The 14,018-nt window shown below is 38.0% G+C and overlaps 1 protein-coding gene across 3 annotated transcripts in view; it reads left to right on the top strand.

Moving 5' to 3' along the window:
- The window catches only part of cnot7 (CCR4-NOT transcription complex, subunit 7), a 46,153-nt gene that overhangs the window by 15,562 nt on the left and 16,573 nt on the right, over window positions 1–14,018 (top strand). For all 3 annotated transcript variants that reach the window (XM_043690166.1, XM_043690184.1, XM_043690174.1), the window contains exons 3-4: window positions 2,391–2,584; window positions 4,417–4,578. In XM_043690166.1, coding sequence (XP_043546101.1) covers window positions 2,391–2,584; window positions 4,417–4,578 — 356 coding nt within the window. The remainder of the gene's footprint in view (window positions 1–2,390; window positions 2,585–4,416; window positions 4,579–14,018) is intronic.

Here is a 14,018-nt window from a genome sequence, read left to right on the forward strand (position 1 = left end):
GTGTTCATGGATGCGGATCGTTAGCTGTCTTCCTATTTGTCCTTTGTAGTGTTTTGTGCAAATTTCCTTGCATGGGATTTTGTACACTACATTGGTTTTGCTCATGCTGGGTATCGGGTCCTTCGTCCTGGTGAGTTGTTGTCTGAGAGTGGCTGTTGGTTTGTGTGCTGTTCTGAGTCCTAGTGGTCGCAGTAACCTGGCTGTCAGTTCAGAAATGTTTTTGATGTATGGTAGTGTGGCTAGTCCTTTGGCATGTCCTCGTTCCGTTGTCTTTCCCTTAGGCATCTGTTGATGAAATTGCGGGGGTATCCGTTTATGGCGAACACATTGTATAGGTGTTCTTCCTCTTTTTATTTTGCAGTTCTGGTGTACTGCAGTGTGTTGTGGCTCTTTTGAACAGTGTCTTGATGCAACAACTTTTGTGTGTATTGGGGTGGTTGCTTTCATAGTTTAGGACTTGGTCTGTGTGTGTGGCTTTCGTGTATACCTTTGTGGTAAATTCTCCGTTCGGTGTTCTCTGTACCATCACGTCTAGGAATGGGAGTTGGTTGTCCTTTCCTTCCTCTCTAGTGAATCGGATTCCTGTGAGTGTGGCGTTAGTTGGATTAGCCACATGTACACATTGCAGTTGCAAGGACAGGTTAGAAGTTGGGAATTCTGTAGCAAGAAACTCCCCACCTTACCCCTAAAGCTGACAAGGCACCAGACCTTGAGTGTATTGGAATACTCTACTTGCTTGGACAAGTACAGCTCCAGCAACACCTCGAAGCTCCGTACCATCCAGACAAAGCAGTGGGCTTGATCAACATTGCATCCACCTTAACATTCATTCTGTACCTTTTGAACAACACCGTGTACTGTCTACAAGTGCAAGATGTATTGTAGTCAGATGTGATGGTGAAGTGTTAATGTTACTGGACTAGTACATTGAAATCCCAGATCAAGGGACATGGGTTTGATTCCTCCCAGAGCAACTGATGAAATTTGAATTAACTAACAATTGTGGATAAAAAGCTGATCTAGTAACCATTGTTGATTGTCATAAAAGCCCATCTGGTTAATTCTTAAGTGCTTGTTGGGCAGTAAATTCTTGACTTGCCAGCAACATCCATAACCCATGAACAAAACTCCTTCAGAAGCATTTTTCAAACCTGAGACATTGAAAGACAAGGAGCGTATTTCTCTTAAAGGGCATGAAACATTATAAACATAGAATAACTTCATGTTATTAAAAACTATATTTAGAAAACATTTCTTGGACTGTCATCCAACAGAAATTGCAGGAATGGATTGACAAGAGTAATGTGGGTCAAGAAGATTCCAGTCATCCAGTAGTTCAGTGTGACTAAAAACAGTAAAATTATACAACTTTATGTAATGACTTTCTTCCTTTTTAACACACATAATGTTGGAACAGATTATTTGAGTTTTTGGGAGCTGACAAAAAAAGCTTATTACTAGAAGTACATCTTCAAGATTAACAGTGAACTATTACTAACCAGTCTACAGGTTTTGTTTCATCAAGGTTTTATCTTCCTCCACTTAATGAGTATTGGCACAGAAGCACAGCCGAGCTCTTCACTGCGGCAACAAGGATCTAAGTCAGGAACTCCCAGGCTTTTGTAACATGTTATGTATGTAGCAATATGTTTAAACCTAACTCGGAGAGAGTCCCTTTGACGACGTCATCGGTTTAACTTAGCAATGTTAACGCAGGCTTTTAGTGTAATTTTAAAATTGTGAAACTTTTATTTTAGGTTTTCTATGTATATCAAAGGTGTGGAAGAGTTGATTGGATATTTTAGAATAAATCATTGTGTGCAATCAATAGTTGTGAATTTCAAAGCAGGACTGCAGTATTAATGTAGTCTGATTCAAAGCCATGCATGCTAGCTGCCAAGGCTAGGACCAACCAAGAACTTAGTGACTAGTTTAATTAAATTTTTTTAAAGTTTTTTTTCTTTGAACTTTGCTGGCAATGTCAGACTTGTTACACATTTCCTATTTCATAAAATATTTCAAACTTTTGTCTCGTGTCTCTTGCATCGTTATAAATTCCTTAATTTATTTAAGGATACTGATGATTATTTGGTAAAACCAGATAACCCTCAATTTTTTAAAAAAGGTTCAGGTATGTTAGTATCTACAGAAAGGTAATGTCATGACTCTACGTTTCTATAGCACTGGCTGTTTTTCTTAAATTTCCATCTGAGAATATAACTTGTGCTGTCATTCCCTTGCTAAACCAGTAACGTGCAGTGATCTTTTTAACTCCTGGTAAGTTCTGGTCAGCTCTTTCGAAGTATGGTGCTTTGCTTATGGAAGGATGAAATTGATTATTTTCAGAGTTCTGACTGTAATTATTTTCTGATTTTTCAAAACTTTACCAGGACACGGAGTTTCCAGGTGTTGTAGCGCGACCAATTGGTGAATTCCGAAGTAATGCAGACTATCAGTACCAACTATTGCGCTGTAATGTAGATTTGCTGAAGATTATACAGCTGGGGCTGACATTTGTAAATGAACAGGGCGAGTACCCTCCAGGCACCTCCACATGGCAATTCAACTTCAAATTTAATCTTACGTAAGTGTGCCTGAGTATCTATTATTTATTTGCTGTTTAGTTTGGGCCGTCTAACTGTTGAAGACAATATGTAGATGGTTTATTATTACTCTTTGATAAGTAGTACACATCCTGGACTATGACAGAATGTTCTTTTTAAGATTTTCTAGTTCAAGCATATTCTGTGAAGGAATATAAATTAGTATGTTCAGATTTATTTCCATTTCCTTGATCGTCCGAAAGAGAGAAGGGATAGTCAGCAAAAGAACTCTCATCAGGGCTGAGGTTTTGCTTGAAAGTTGACACAACTGACCCGCTAGTCGAGAATAGGCAGTGGATGTGATTACAGGACTCAGTTTTTGAGGCAAGACCTTTAGGGTGGTTACAAGGTGCGAATCATTCTATATCACATGGTCGAACTGGACTGGTTAACAACATTGAAGGAACTTGCAAGCATGCACTTGCACTATCACACAATCACTCAAACAAAACATTTTAATTTGAATGAATTGCTCTGAGTGTATGAGGTACAAATGCATAATTTCCATTGAACAAAGATCAACTGATGTTTAATTAAATGTGTGAAGTTTTTAAATAATTTGATTTAAAATCTGTAGACCTACCAGATACTTCCTGTTGAAAGCTCTGCTGAAACTTGTTTCTGAATGTTGATTGTACATTATCAGGGAAGACAGTATGGAAGGCTCAGTGCATCAGAATATTTTCTCTCTTTCACTATGATTGATTAATCAATATGCTTTAAACCACTTCGGTCAGAGAGAATTCAAATAAGGAAACAATTTTTTTAAAAATGTGTTAGCTTCATGAATTCCCATCAACTGATGGAATGTGAATGAAGAGATAAAAATTGTGACAGTGAGCAAAATCAAATTTTACATCTTAATTTAAAAATCTTGAGAATGTTTCAATTTGACTGTGAAAGTGTATTTCACAGCCAGACTTTGACCTTCATGCATTAGAAGATTATTTCAGAGTATAACAGGTGAGCCAAGGAGTGGCAGATTGAGATTGATTTAGATAAATGTGAGGTGTGCATTTTGGTAAGGCGAACCAGGGCAGGACTTGCCCACTTACAGGTAGAGCCCTGGGGAGTGTTGCCGAGCCAAGAGACCTTGGGATGCAGGTTCCTTGAAAGTGGAGTTGCAGTTCGACATTATATTGGAAAAGTCATTTGGCATGGTTGCCTTCATTGGTCAGAACATGGACTGTAGGATTTGGGACATAATGTGGGTGCACAGGAAATTGGTGAGGCTATTTTCAGAATACTATGTGCAATTCTGGTCACCTTTCTAAATTATGGATTAAACTTAAACTGTATAAGGTTACCTCTCAGTGTCTGATGTACCAGGGAAAAAAGGCCCAGCCTATTCATAGAGGTTTATAAAATCATGAGGGGTATGGATTAGGTGAATAGCCAAAGTCTTTTTCATTGGGTGAGGGAGTCTAACACTAGAGAGCATAGGTTTAAGGTGTGAGGGGAAAGACTTTATAACAATCTGAGGGATAGCATTTTCGTGCAGAAGGTGGTGTGTGTGAGTAATTGAACAAACTGCCAGAGGAAGTGGTGGAGGTGGGTACAATTACTACGTTTAAAAGGCATCCGGATGGTGTATTAATAGTAAGGGTTCAGAGGGATATGGGCCAAATATTGGCAAATGGTACAGGCAAATTGGGATGTCTGGTTGGCACAAACGAATTGGACTGATGAGTCTGTTCCTGTGTTCTATGACTGTATATCATAAATAACAAACAGATTTACTATTTTATATGTTCTGTTGTCACAAGTAAATTACATTTTATTTTTCTTTACAAACTTTTTCTATTGATTTTAGAGAAGACATGTATGCTCAAGACTCAATAGAACTCCTTACAACTTCTGGCATCCAGTTTAAAAAACATGAGGAGGAAGGGATTGATACAATGTACTTTGCAGAAGTTCTTATGACATCCGGTGTAGTATTATGCGAAGGAGTCAAGTGGCTTTCATTCCATAGGTAAGCAACATGTACATATTATTCAGTAATAAAGATTTCTACTCTGAAGCATTAGGAATGTTAAAAATATGACTTCAGCTTGAGAAAGAAACTTCTTAGAACCAAATAAGCTTTTCTCATCTCAGGCTTCTTTTCATCTGCTTTTTTTCTAATAAATGCACTGCATAATTTATCTGTTATCAGCTACTTTGTGTTTATGACATCACATAGTCAGAATTCATAATTTACAAAATTTGGTGTGGGAGACCCAGGAGTCCACACTTGCCAATTTTTGAAGATGGCAAGACAAGTTGGTGAAGCTATTTATAAAAATAAAGATACTGGGTTTTATTAATACCAACATAGAATACAAAAGTAAGTAAATTATGTTAGATATTACAAAGCTTCAGCTGGAATTTGTGAGCAATTTTGGACAGCACAATTAGGAAGATTAGCAACTCCTTGGAGGGGTGTACATAAAGGAATTATCAGGGACAAAGGCTTTAAGTTATGTTGAGAACTGAATTATATGGAGATGCTGAGATTGCTGTCCTTTCTGCATAAATTGCACCTGCAGATATATTGAAGATGTTGCTGTTTGAAAAGTGTGTTCAGAAAAATTCTTCAGATTTTTAAATAATTATTTTATAAAAATGGTTGTATTTCATTCCAAGTCATTTTGCTCACCATTGGACACACAAGAGATTGGCTCCCCATGTTGCCCTCCCCTCCCTGTTTCCATTCCCGACGCCTGCCTTTGTCCCTGCTCCCATCAGCCCTAACGTCTGCAGCCTTCTCAACTCCAGCACTGCACTTGTAGTTCCCACTAATTGAAAAGTTTGTTATCGTAGTGCACAAATTTAAAATAGTTACCAAAAGAATTAGTGTTGTGATGAGCAATTTAACCAAACAAATTGTTATAATATAGAATGCATAACTTGAAGTGATAGAAACAGTGTTATGGAGAAAGCACATGGCTAAATGAGTAGTGATTTCAAGATGGTGGCTTTACTTTCCAAAAGATAACATGGATAACCAAATGCTCTCCTTTTGATTTGTATGATTCTGAAATAGTCTCAAAAATTATAGGTAGAGAGTGAGGTTTGTGGACAGGAAATGTTATATCGTTTCTAATATGTGGGTCAATGATGTCGGTAAATCAAATGCCTTTTTATAAGGAACGTTGACCAATGTAATACGCAATATATTCTGTGGCCAGGGTTTAAGATTGATGCCCAACAGTTTATTATATGTACTGAAATCCGTTCAAATTTCAGATTCACAGTTGGAGGCATTCAACATTAAATGACTAGTTAACTTCCTCAAATAATTAGTGCATTTCCTGGTAATATGTCTCCTTGTTCACACTTGCTTACCTCTACTGGTATTTTATTCCACATCCTTTTTTATAGCAGGTTCATATGTTAGAGAATGTATGATTAAGTGTTCTACTCCTCCTTCATGATCAATACTTTTATTAGATTAGATTAGTGTCTTGGAATATTTATTCCTTGAACATCAATTGAGCATTCAGTGCTTACAACCATATCTGATGGTTCGAGACCTAAACACTTTACACTTAGCTTATTAGTTACTTTAGTCACAAACTCTTTAAATGCTTCCAAGAATATGGATTTCAAGAGTTAGCACTTTTTAAACTGTTTTCCCCAATTCCTGCTTTGTGATCACTAGCTATCTTCATGACAAACTGTGGTCAAATTATACCATGTTAAAATTCTAGGATAAAGCTACTAAGAACCTAAACCTCATTGATAACGCAAGTAAACAAACTCCAAAACCCCTTACCCCTTTAGATTCATGTATTGCCTTACTCTTATTCCATTTGTTTATTTCCGATGATATTTAGTTGCTGTTTGACTAGGTGAAATTGTTAACTATAAGTCTGTCTTTGATTTTATACCCCCTAATCACTACCCTGGTCATCATGTCCTACAGAGGCTTTAATTTAAAAAAAATGTTTTATGCAGATGTTTTCTTTTGCAGGATTAACTAGTGTTCTTGCAGCTACAGATCAGTTCTACAGTTCTCTCAAATCTGAGGTCAACACACATTGGCACGTTCCCAATGAACCTATCCCATTAATCAGGTGATTACTTCGTATTAAAAAAACCCACCAGTGATGTAAGTGTCAGTGCCAGGTCAAACAACCAGTGGTGACCATGTTAGAATTGCTATGTAATTGCACAACTGTGAATTAGTGATTTGAAGATAGTAGATTTTGAGAATCATAATTCCCTGTAAATTTTTGTTAATGCTTACCAGAACAGTTTTAAAACACTCCAAGCCAACAGCAGATTTCTGCTATTCCCTACCTCTCCGTCTCGTTCACTGGCTCCCTCCCTCCCAGTCTTGCATGTTCCCTCCCTCCTTCTAGGTCCTACTCGTCTTTTCCTAACAGAACCACCTCCAGATATTTTCTGATAATCTTAAACTTAAAACCTGAAATCTTCAGGAAAAGACATGAACAAAAGGTACCTCATTAACATGTGTCAGCATGTCTATAGACTGGATTATTGACGTAATTTTATGTTTTTGTCTTTAAGAGACATTTAAACTTATGTCATGACATGCAGGCTGAAACACAATCAAGTTTTATCTTAATTGCAAACTTCATCAAGTAGTTATATCATGAGCCAGTTAATTAATCCAATGGCCTTAAAGAAGCTCAGCTTCATCTTCGCATTGTCAAACTCTGCAACATCTGATGTCAAGCTTCTATATTTATAAAATAATGTGCATCATCCAACTTACTTTGAACCACGACACAGAAGATTCACTTGAATACACTCATGTCAGAAACTATGTATCAATTAATTTTAGTTTATGTCCTTTCGGGAAGGAAACTCGTCTGGCCTACATGTGATTCCAGACCCACAGCAATTTGGTTGACTCTTAACTGCCCACTGGACAAATTAAGAATGGGCAATAAATGATGCCTAGCCAGCAATGCCCTCATCCTATGATTGAATGAAGAAAAATAAATTGCTGAATTTGGGTATTATTACAGGTATAACACTTACATATCATTAGTGTTCTCGGAAGACTCAAATTTACAGCATTAGGATGTGTATCAAGATATTCAATTTTGAAGTTCTCTAAGTGGAGCATTTGGCAAATGTTAACAATAAATGCCTAGGAAATGAAAGGAGAGCACGTTGAAACACAATTTGGGTCTAATTTTCAATATAAGAAAGAACATCAAACATGGAGCCTACTCTGTCATTCAAAACAGACTTAGCTGAACTACTGCCTGAACTCCCTTTTTTTCCCATGTGGTCTTTGCTTTCCTGATGTACCACAAGTCTGTCTGTCTGAGCCTTACTTACACATGGAGCATTGATAGCCCTTTGAGTAAAAACTTTATCCTCATCTCCATCCTAAATGCTCGCCCCTTATTGAGACTTTGTCCCCATGTTCTAAACTCCCAGCCATGGCAAACAATAACTTAATGTTTTCTCCCTTATTCTTTTAAACTTCAATTGGTTTTGGATTATTTGGATAGTTTTCAATTTTGTCTAGCTAGAGGCCAAGCTGTGTCAATTTCTTGGACTTGTATATGTGTTTTCTCTTGGTTTTATTTGCACAACAGAAACTTCAAATATTTCTTGTGGTTTTGTTTAGTGTTGTCAAAATCTGTTAATTGGCAAGCATTTTATGCTGAGGGTTATGGAAAATCATTGTGAAGGTAATTTGGATCTAGAATGTCTTTAATACAGCATAACATACCAAGATCACAAATGCTTTTAAACAAATACTCCAATAAGTAAATAAAAAGAAATAATGGATTGGATGGCCATTGGCATGGTTAAAGAGCTAAGAGATGAGGAGTGTCCTAAACAATGTGCGAGAGGTTAAGAGGAGATGCTTTGGGCGTGATTTCTAGATAAGTGGCCTTAGGCAGTTGAGGGCACGGTCACTAATAATGGAGCGATTGAAATCAAGAGGTCTAAATTGGAGAAATGCAGATATCTAAAGATATTGTAATAATGGAGAAAATTAGAATTATGGGGAAGCATCACTCTTGGATTACGTTTTGCAGCATCGCGAAGAACTGTGTCCACAAGAAACATTGGTAAGACCAATACTTACGAATTGCAAAATATGGAGACAATCTTTTTGAATACCAGAAGATTGTATAGATACCTTGAATATATGGCTTGTAATAGACACTCAGAACCTAGAAGTCTAATATCTGTTAAACTTAGTCAGATGGGGTGGGGGAAGTCCAGAACTAAAGGGCATAGCTTTAGGGTGAGAGAGGAGAAATTTAAAAGGCCCTTAATGGACACTGTTTTCATGCAGACGATGAAGTGTGTATGAAATGAGCTGCCAGAGGAAGTGGTGGAGGCAGGTACAATTACAGCATTTAAAAGGCATCTGGATGGGTACATGAAAAGGAAATGTTCAGAGGAATATGGGCCAATTGTTGGCAAATGGGACTAGATTAGGTTAGGATATCTGGTCAGCATGGACAAGTTGGACCGAAGGTTTTGTTTTCATGCTGTACATCTGTGACTCTGTCGTGTGCAGCTTTGTAATCTCTATCTTCTCAAACATGTGCAAATGAAGTACAGATAACAGGCCATCAGGAGACTAACCTTGAAGTTTATGAACTAGACTGCAGAGTCCTTTTTTGTTTCTGGGGTGAGTGGTTTGCCTGAACCACATATGCTTTCAATGTAGACCAAAAATATGGTCATTTCAGCAGTTAATTTGGAAGTATCAAAGACATACACATGGAGATAAGCCGTTCACCCTTGTGATCTTGTATTTCCAATCAGTGAGGTCATGCTTATCTGTATCCCAACATCCACATTCCTTCAAATCCTTTTATGTCTTTGTCTAGCAAAAATCAATAAATTTCAGTTTTAAAGTTATTATTTGACTCTCTTCTTGGAATGGAAGTGCAGAGTTCAAAGAACTCTGCACTTCCATTACCTGTGAACAAATGTTTCCGAATGTATCACTGGAAAAGTCTGTCTCTTAATTTAAAGACCTTTGTCATTAGCCTCACCTTGGAATTGAAAAAGTATTTCTTCAATTATTCCATTAACTTCTTTTAATATCTTACAAAGCTCAATCAAATTATCCCTTAACCTTCCATAATCCAGCAGTTTGAAAGTCTTTCCTGAGATTCCAATTCTCAAAATTGCCATGTACATTGTTCAGGACACAGGAAGTTGCCCGATTTAAGTAATTAACATTCCATTCTCAAGTGTTGGCGACCTCGAGGCAACACCTTTTTTCTAGGGGAATGGAAGCACTGATATCATTCTATAGACTTGTAATAATTACTTGCAGACAGGGCAACTGTATGTATCTGTGATAACTCTTGTAAATTATAATCATGTGACATCCAGATATTTTTAATCAACCTGTTCAGGCACATTAGGACATACAGAAAGAGCAGGTAGGACCTGAACCCAGGATTCTAGTCCAGAGGTACAAGTTACGTGCCATTTATGTCCTTGTTACTTTAATTGGTTTCAGCTGCAAAAAATAGAATTTCATTCACTCTTAATTTCTGAGAATGGCCATAATTAAGGGCAATGGTGCAGTTTATAATATATTGCAGAGGGGTTTGGTTATGCAGTTGTTACTCTACTAGACTGTTAATCCAGGAGTTTGGACTAATGATCTGAAGATAAGATTCAAATATTACCATGACCATAAAAGAAAGAAATCTGAAAGTAAAAGCTAGTATCTATTTTCATGGTCACTGTGATGATCTGATTGACTTAAAATCCCATCTAGTTCACAACTGTCTTATATAGAAGAAAGTCTGCTGTCTTTACCCAGTCTGGCTTGTATGTGATTCCAAGAATGGCTAAGCAAGCTCCCAATTGTCTGGTACAATGAAAATCAATAAGAATAAAACCAGGCAGTCAAGTGTCAACTGAGGCTCTGGGCATAACAAATGCATATAGCCGAACTGATAGTGCAGAGGATATTGTACAAACCTATCTGATAAAATTGCAGGACCAGTCCTAAATAACAGTCCAGAATATACTTGACATAATCCTGCTTCTATACTTACCTTTAGTCTTTCTTATCGACTGTTGTAATTTTTAGCTATCCTACCAATGTGTCCATCAAAGGTGGTGACACAATTGTATACAGTCAAAAGGGTGTCTGGCAGTTCTCTACATTGACTGCAGATCCAGTTCGGCCTTGTGACATCAAATCAAACTGGGGTGACTGCACGTCCTATTGACTATCACATACTACCCCTCCTTTAGCTGATGAAAGTTGCTTCATGTTGAGTATCACTTGGGGAAAAGAAACAAAAAATTGCAATGGTGCAGAATATGCGCTGATTTGACAACTTCAATGTCAATCAACAAGAGTGATTCAATAGTAATTCTGATAACAAACATAGTTAACTGACTGGGCTTGCACCAACAATAGGGAAAAGTTGACCTGACCTAAGTTTCACCAATCTACATACTACAGATGCATTTTCTTTGGCAATATTGCTGGGAGTGACCATAACACTATTCTTGTAGAGGTATAGTCCTGTGTTGTGTGACACTCCCACCATGCTTAATAGGATAGGATCAGACCAGAATTCATGGCCCATTACTGGACATACCAGGAGCTCTGGTTCATGAGCAAAATTGTGTTCAGCCACCATCTATGTCCTCAGCTGGTGTAGTCCACACCTTTATTGTTGCTGTCAAGCTGGGGGAAATGAACTTTCATTCAGTAAAGTGTGTGGCAAAACATGATAGGAGCAGCACTGGACATATCTCAAAATGAGACTTTTAACTTTGTGAAACCAGACTACAAGGTTACACACATGCTAACCAGCTGAAACAGTGTAAAATAGACAGAGAAAAGCAAAGCATTTGCACAATCAACAGATCAGACCAGACTGCTGCATGTTTATTACGATCATTGATGAGTGGGAAGATGACATGTTCCTTCACGTTTTGTTGACAGGGCCCAACAAGAGTGTAACAAGAGAAATTTGAAATTATTGCAGCCGCAATCTGCTACACTTGTTCAATGAATGATCCATCTCTGCCTCTTGAAGTCCCCACCAATACAGACACAAATTTTAATTCAATTTGCTATCTCTGATATCTTGACTGTTAAGGGGAGGGGGGTGCAAGTGGAGATGAGGCAGATAAACTATGAGCACATTGAATGGCGGAGAAGGCTCCATGGACAATATACTCTACTCCATCTGTTTCATGTGCGGTTGAAATGAGGAAAAGCTACCAACCCCAGGCTAAAGACTTTAGCTCCAAATCTAGGCTTACCTCTAGCCACGTTGCTCCAGGGCAGCATCAATTCTGGCATTTACCTAATAAAGTGGAGAATTCCCCAGGTACAACCTGTCCAGACAAAATAGGAAAATCCATCAATCTAGGAACACAGGAACAGAAGTAGGCCATTCAGCCCCTTGAGCATGGCGAATTACAACAGTGTTCAGGGTGACTGTTCGTTTGAGGGTAAGTGAATTTGTGACATGTGGGAGTCTTGCAAGCCCAGTTGATCAGAGTGCAGGACCAGTATATTCCTGTGAGGATGAATGATAAGGATGGCAATATTCAGGAACCTTGGATGACAAGAAGTGTTGAAAGTTTAGTCAAAAAGAGAAAGGAAGCATGTGTGTGGTTAAAGAAACTGAAATCAGACAAGGTCCTTAAGGGCTATGAAGGAAGCTGAAAAGAACTGAAACAAATAATTAGGAGGATGAAGAAGGGCCATGTAGAGTCCTTGGCAAGTAGGATTAAGGAGAATCCCAAGGCATTTTGTATGTACATTAGGAGCAAGAGGGTAGCTAGTGAAAAGGTAAGGTCACTCAAGGAACAAAGGAGTGAATTTATGTGGGTAGCCAGAGGAAGTAGGTGAAGTCCTTAATAACTTCATGTCCATATTCACTAAGGAGAGGGACATGGACGATAAGATTAAGGAGGGGTATGTTGATATTCTGGGGCATGTTTATATTAAGGAAGTGGCAGTCCAAAATGGATAACCTTGCCCTTAGTTACACTGAGCTCCATCTGCTGCACTTTTATCTTTTCACCTAGTCTGTTAATATCCCTTTGTAATTTTATGCTATCATCTACACTGTCACAATGTCACCTAATGTCATCAGCAAACTTCAATGCTATTATCTAAGTCTTTTTTAAAAAAACCGAATAACTGCAGCCCTAACACATCCTTGGGGGACACCACTGGTCATATCCTGTCAATTTGAGGTACCTACCTATCATCCCTACTTCCTGCTGCTTAACGAATTTCCCAACCATGTCAGTAATTTACATTCAGTTCTATGGGCTCCCATTTTAGTTAGCAGTCTCTTATGTGGAATTTTCTCAGATGCTTTCTGGACGTCAATGAACAACATCTGTAGACATTCTTTGCCCACTACCTTAGTCACCTCATCAAAAAAATTCAATGAGATTTGTCAGGTACAACTTGCCTGCCTTGATTACCTGCTTGTCTCTCTGATTACCTGAAAATTTTTGTGGTGTTTAGTTACCAACATTTATTCTACACTCCCAACATGTACCCACTACAAATGTTGGGCTTACCTGGTCTGTAATTCCCTGGTTTTCCTGTTTCACCCTTATAAAATGGAGTGACTTGCAATGTTCTAATCCAGAGGGATGATTCCTGTATCTCAGGAACTCTGAATGATTATAGTTAGCGCATCTCTAATGTGTTCCCTTTCGTTCTTTAATGCCTTTGGATGGAAACTTTCAGTCCTGGGAATTTTTCACTCTTTAGTTCCAGCGATGCTTTAGTTACTTTTTACTCAGTCCCTCTCCTTGAACCACTATTAATTTCCTTGGCACTTCCAGCAAGCTATCCTTCTTTTCTACATAAATACAGAGAACAGAGAGTAACTGTTCGACAGGTCTGCCATTTCCCCATAGTCATTGACAATCTCCCCACTTTCTGTCTGGAGAGGACCAACATTACTAGTTGGTTTTCCTTTATGTAACTACAAAATTTTTCTTCTTGATTTTGATGTCCCTTTCAATTTTCCTTTCAAAATCCCTTTTAGCAGCTCTTATAAACTGCTTAGTGGTCCTTTGCTTGTTGTATCTTTCCTATTCGACAGGTCTGTGTTTCTTTTGCATTTTAGTAAGTTCGTTCTTTTAGTCTTATGCTGTACCATAGCGCTCTAGTTGTCTGTGGCTGTTTCTTCTGTGAAGTGGTGGGTTGTAAACTAGTTCTATATCATGTTAAATTTCTTCAGTCATCCTCCTCTGTTCTTCAGCCGTTTTCTTGTGAGCAGATTTTCCCAATTTGCTGTGAACAGAATCTGTCTCATCTCATTAAAGTTGGCCTTACCTAAATTTAAGATTCTGGGAACTGATTCACTTTTCACTTGCAAATGCTACATTGTACTCAACATGTTATGATTACTATTTGATAATTGTTCATGTAAATTAGATCACTATTTAAATCTGGTACATTAC

Source organism: Chiloscyllium plagiosum, chromosome 1, assembly GCF_004010195.1.
Source record: "Chiloscyllium plagiosum isolate BGI_BamShark_2017 chromosome 1, ASM401019v2, whole genome shotgun sequence".
NCBI classification, from domain to species: Eukaryota; Metazoa; Chordata; class Chondrichthyes; order Orectolobiformes; family Hemiscylliidae; genus Chiloscyllium; species Chiloscyllium plagiosum.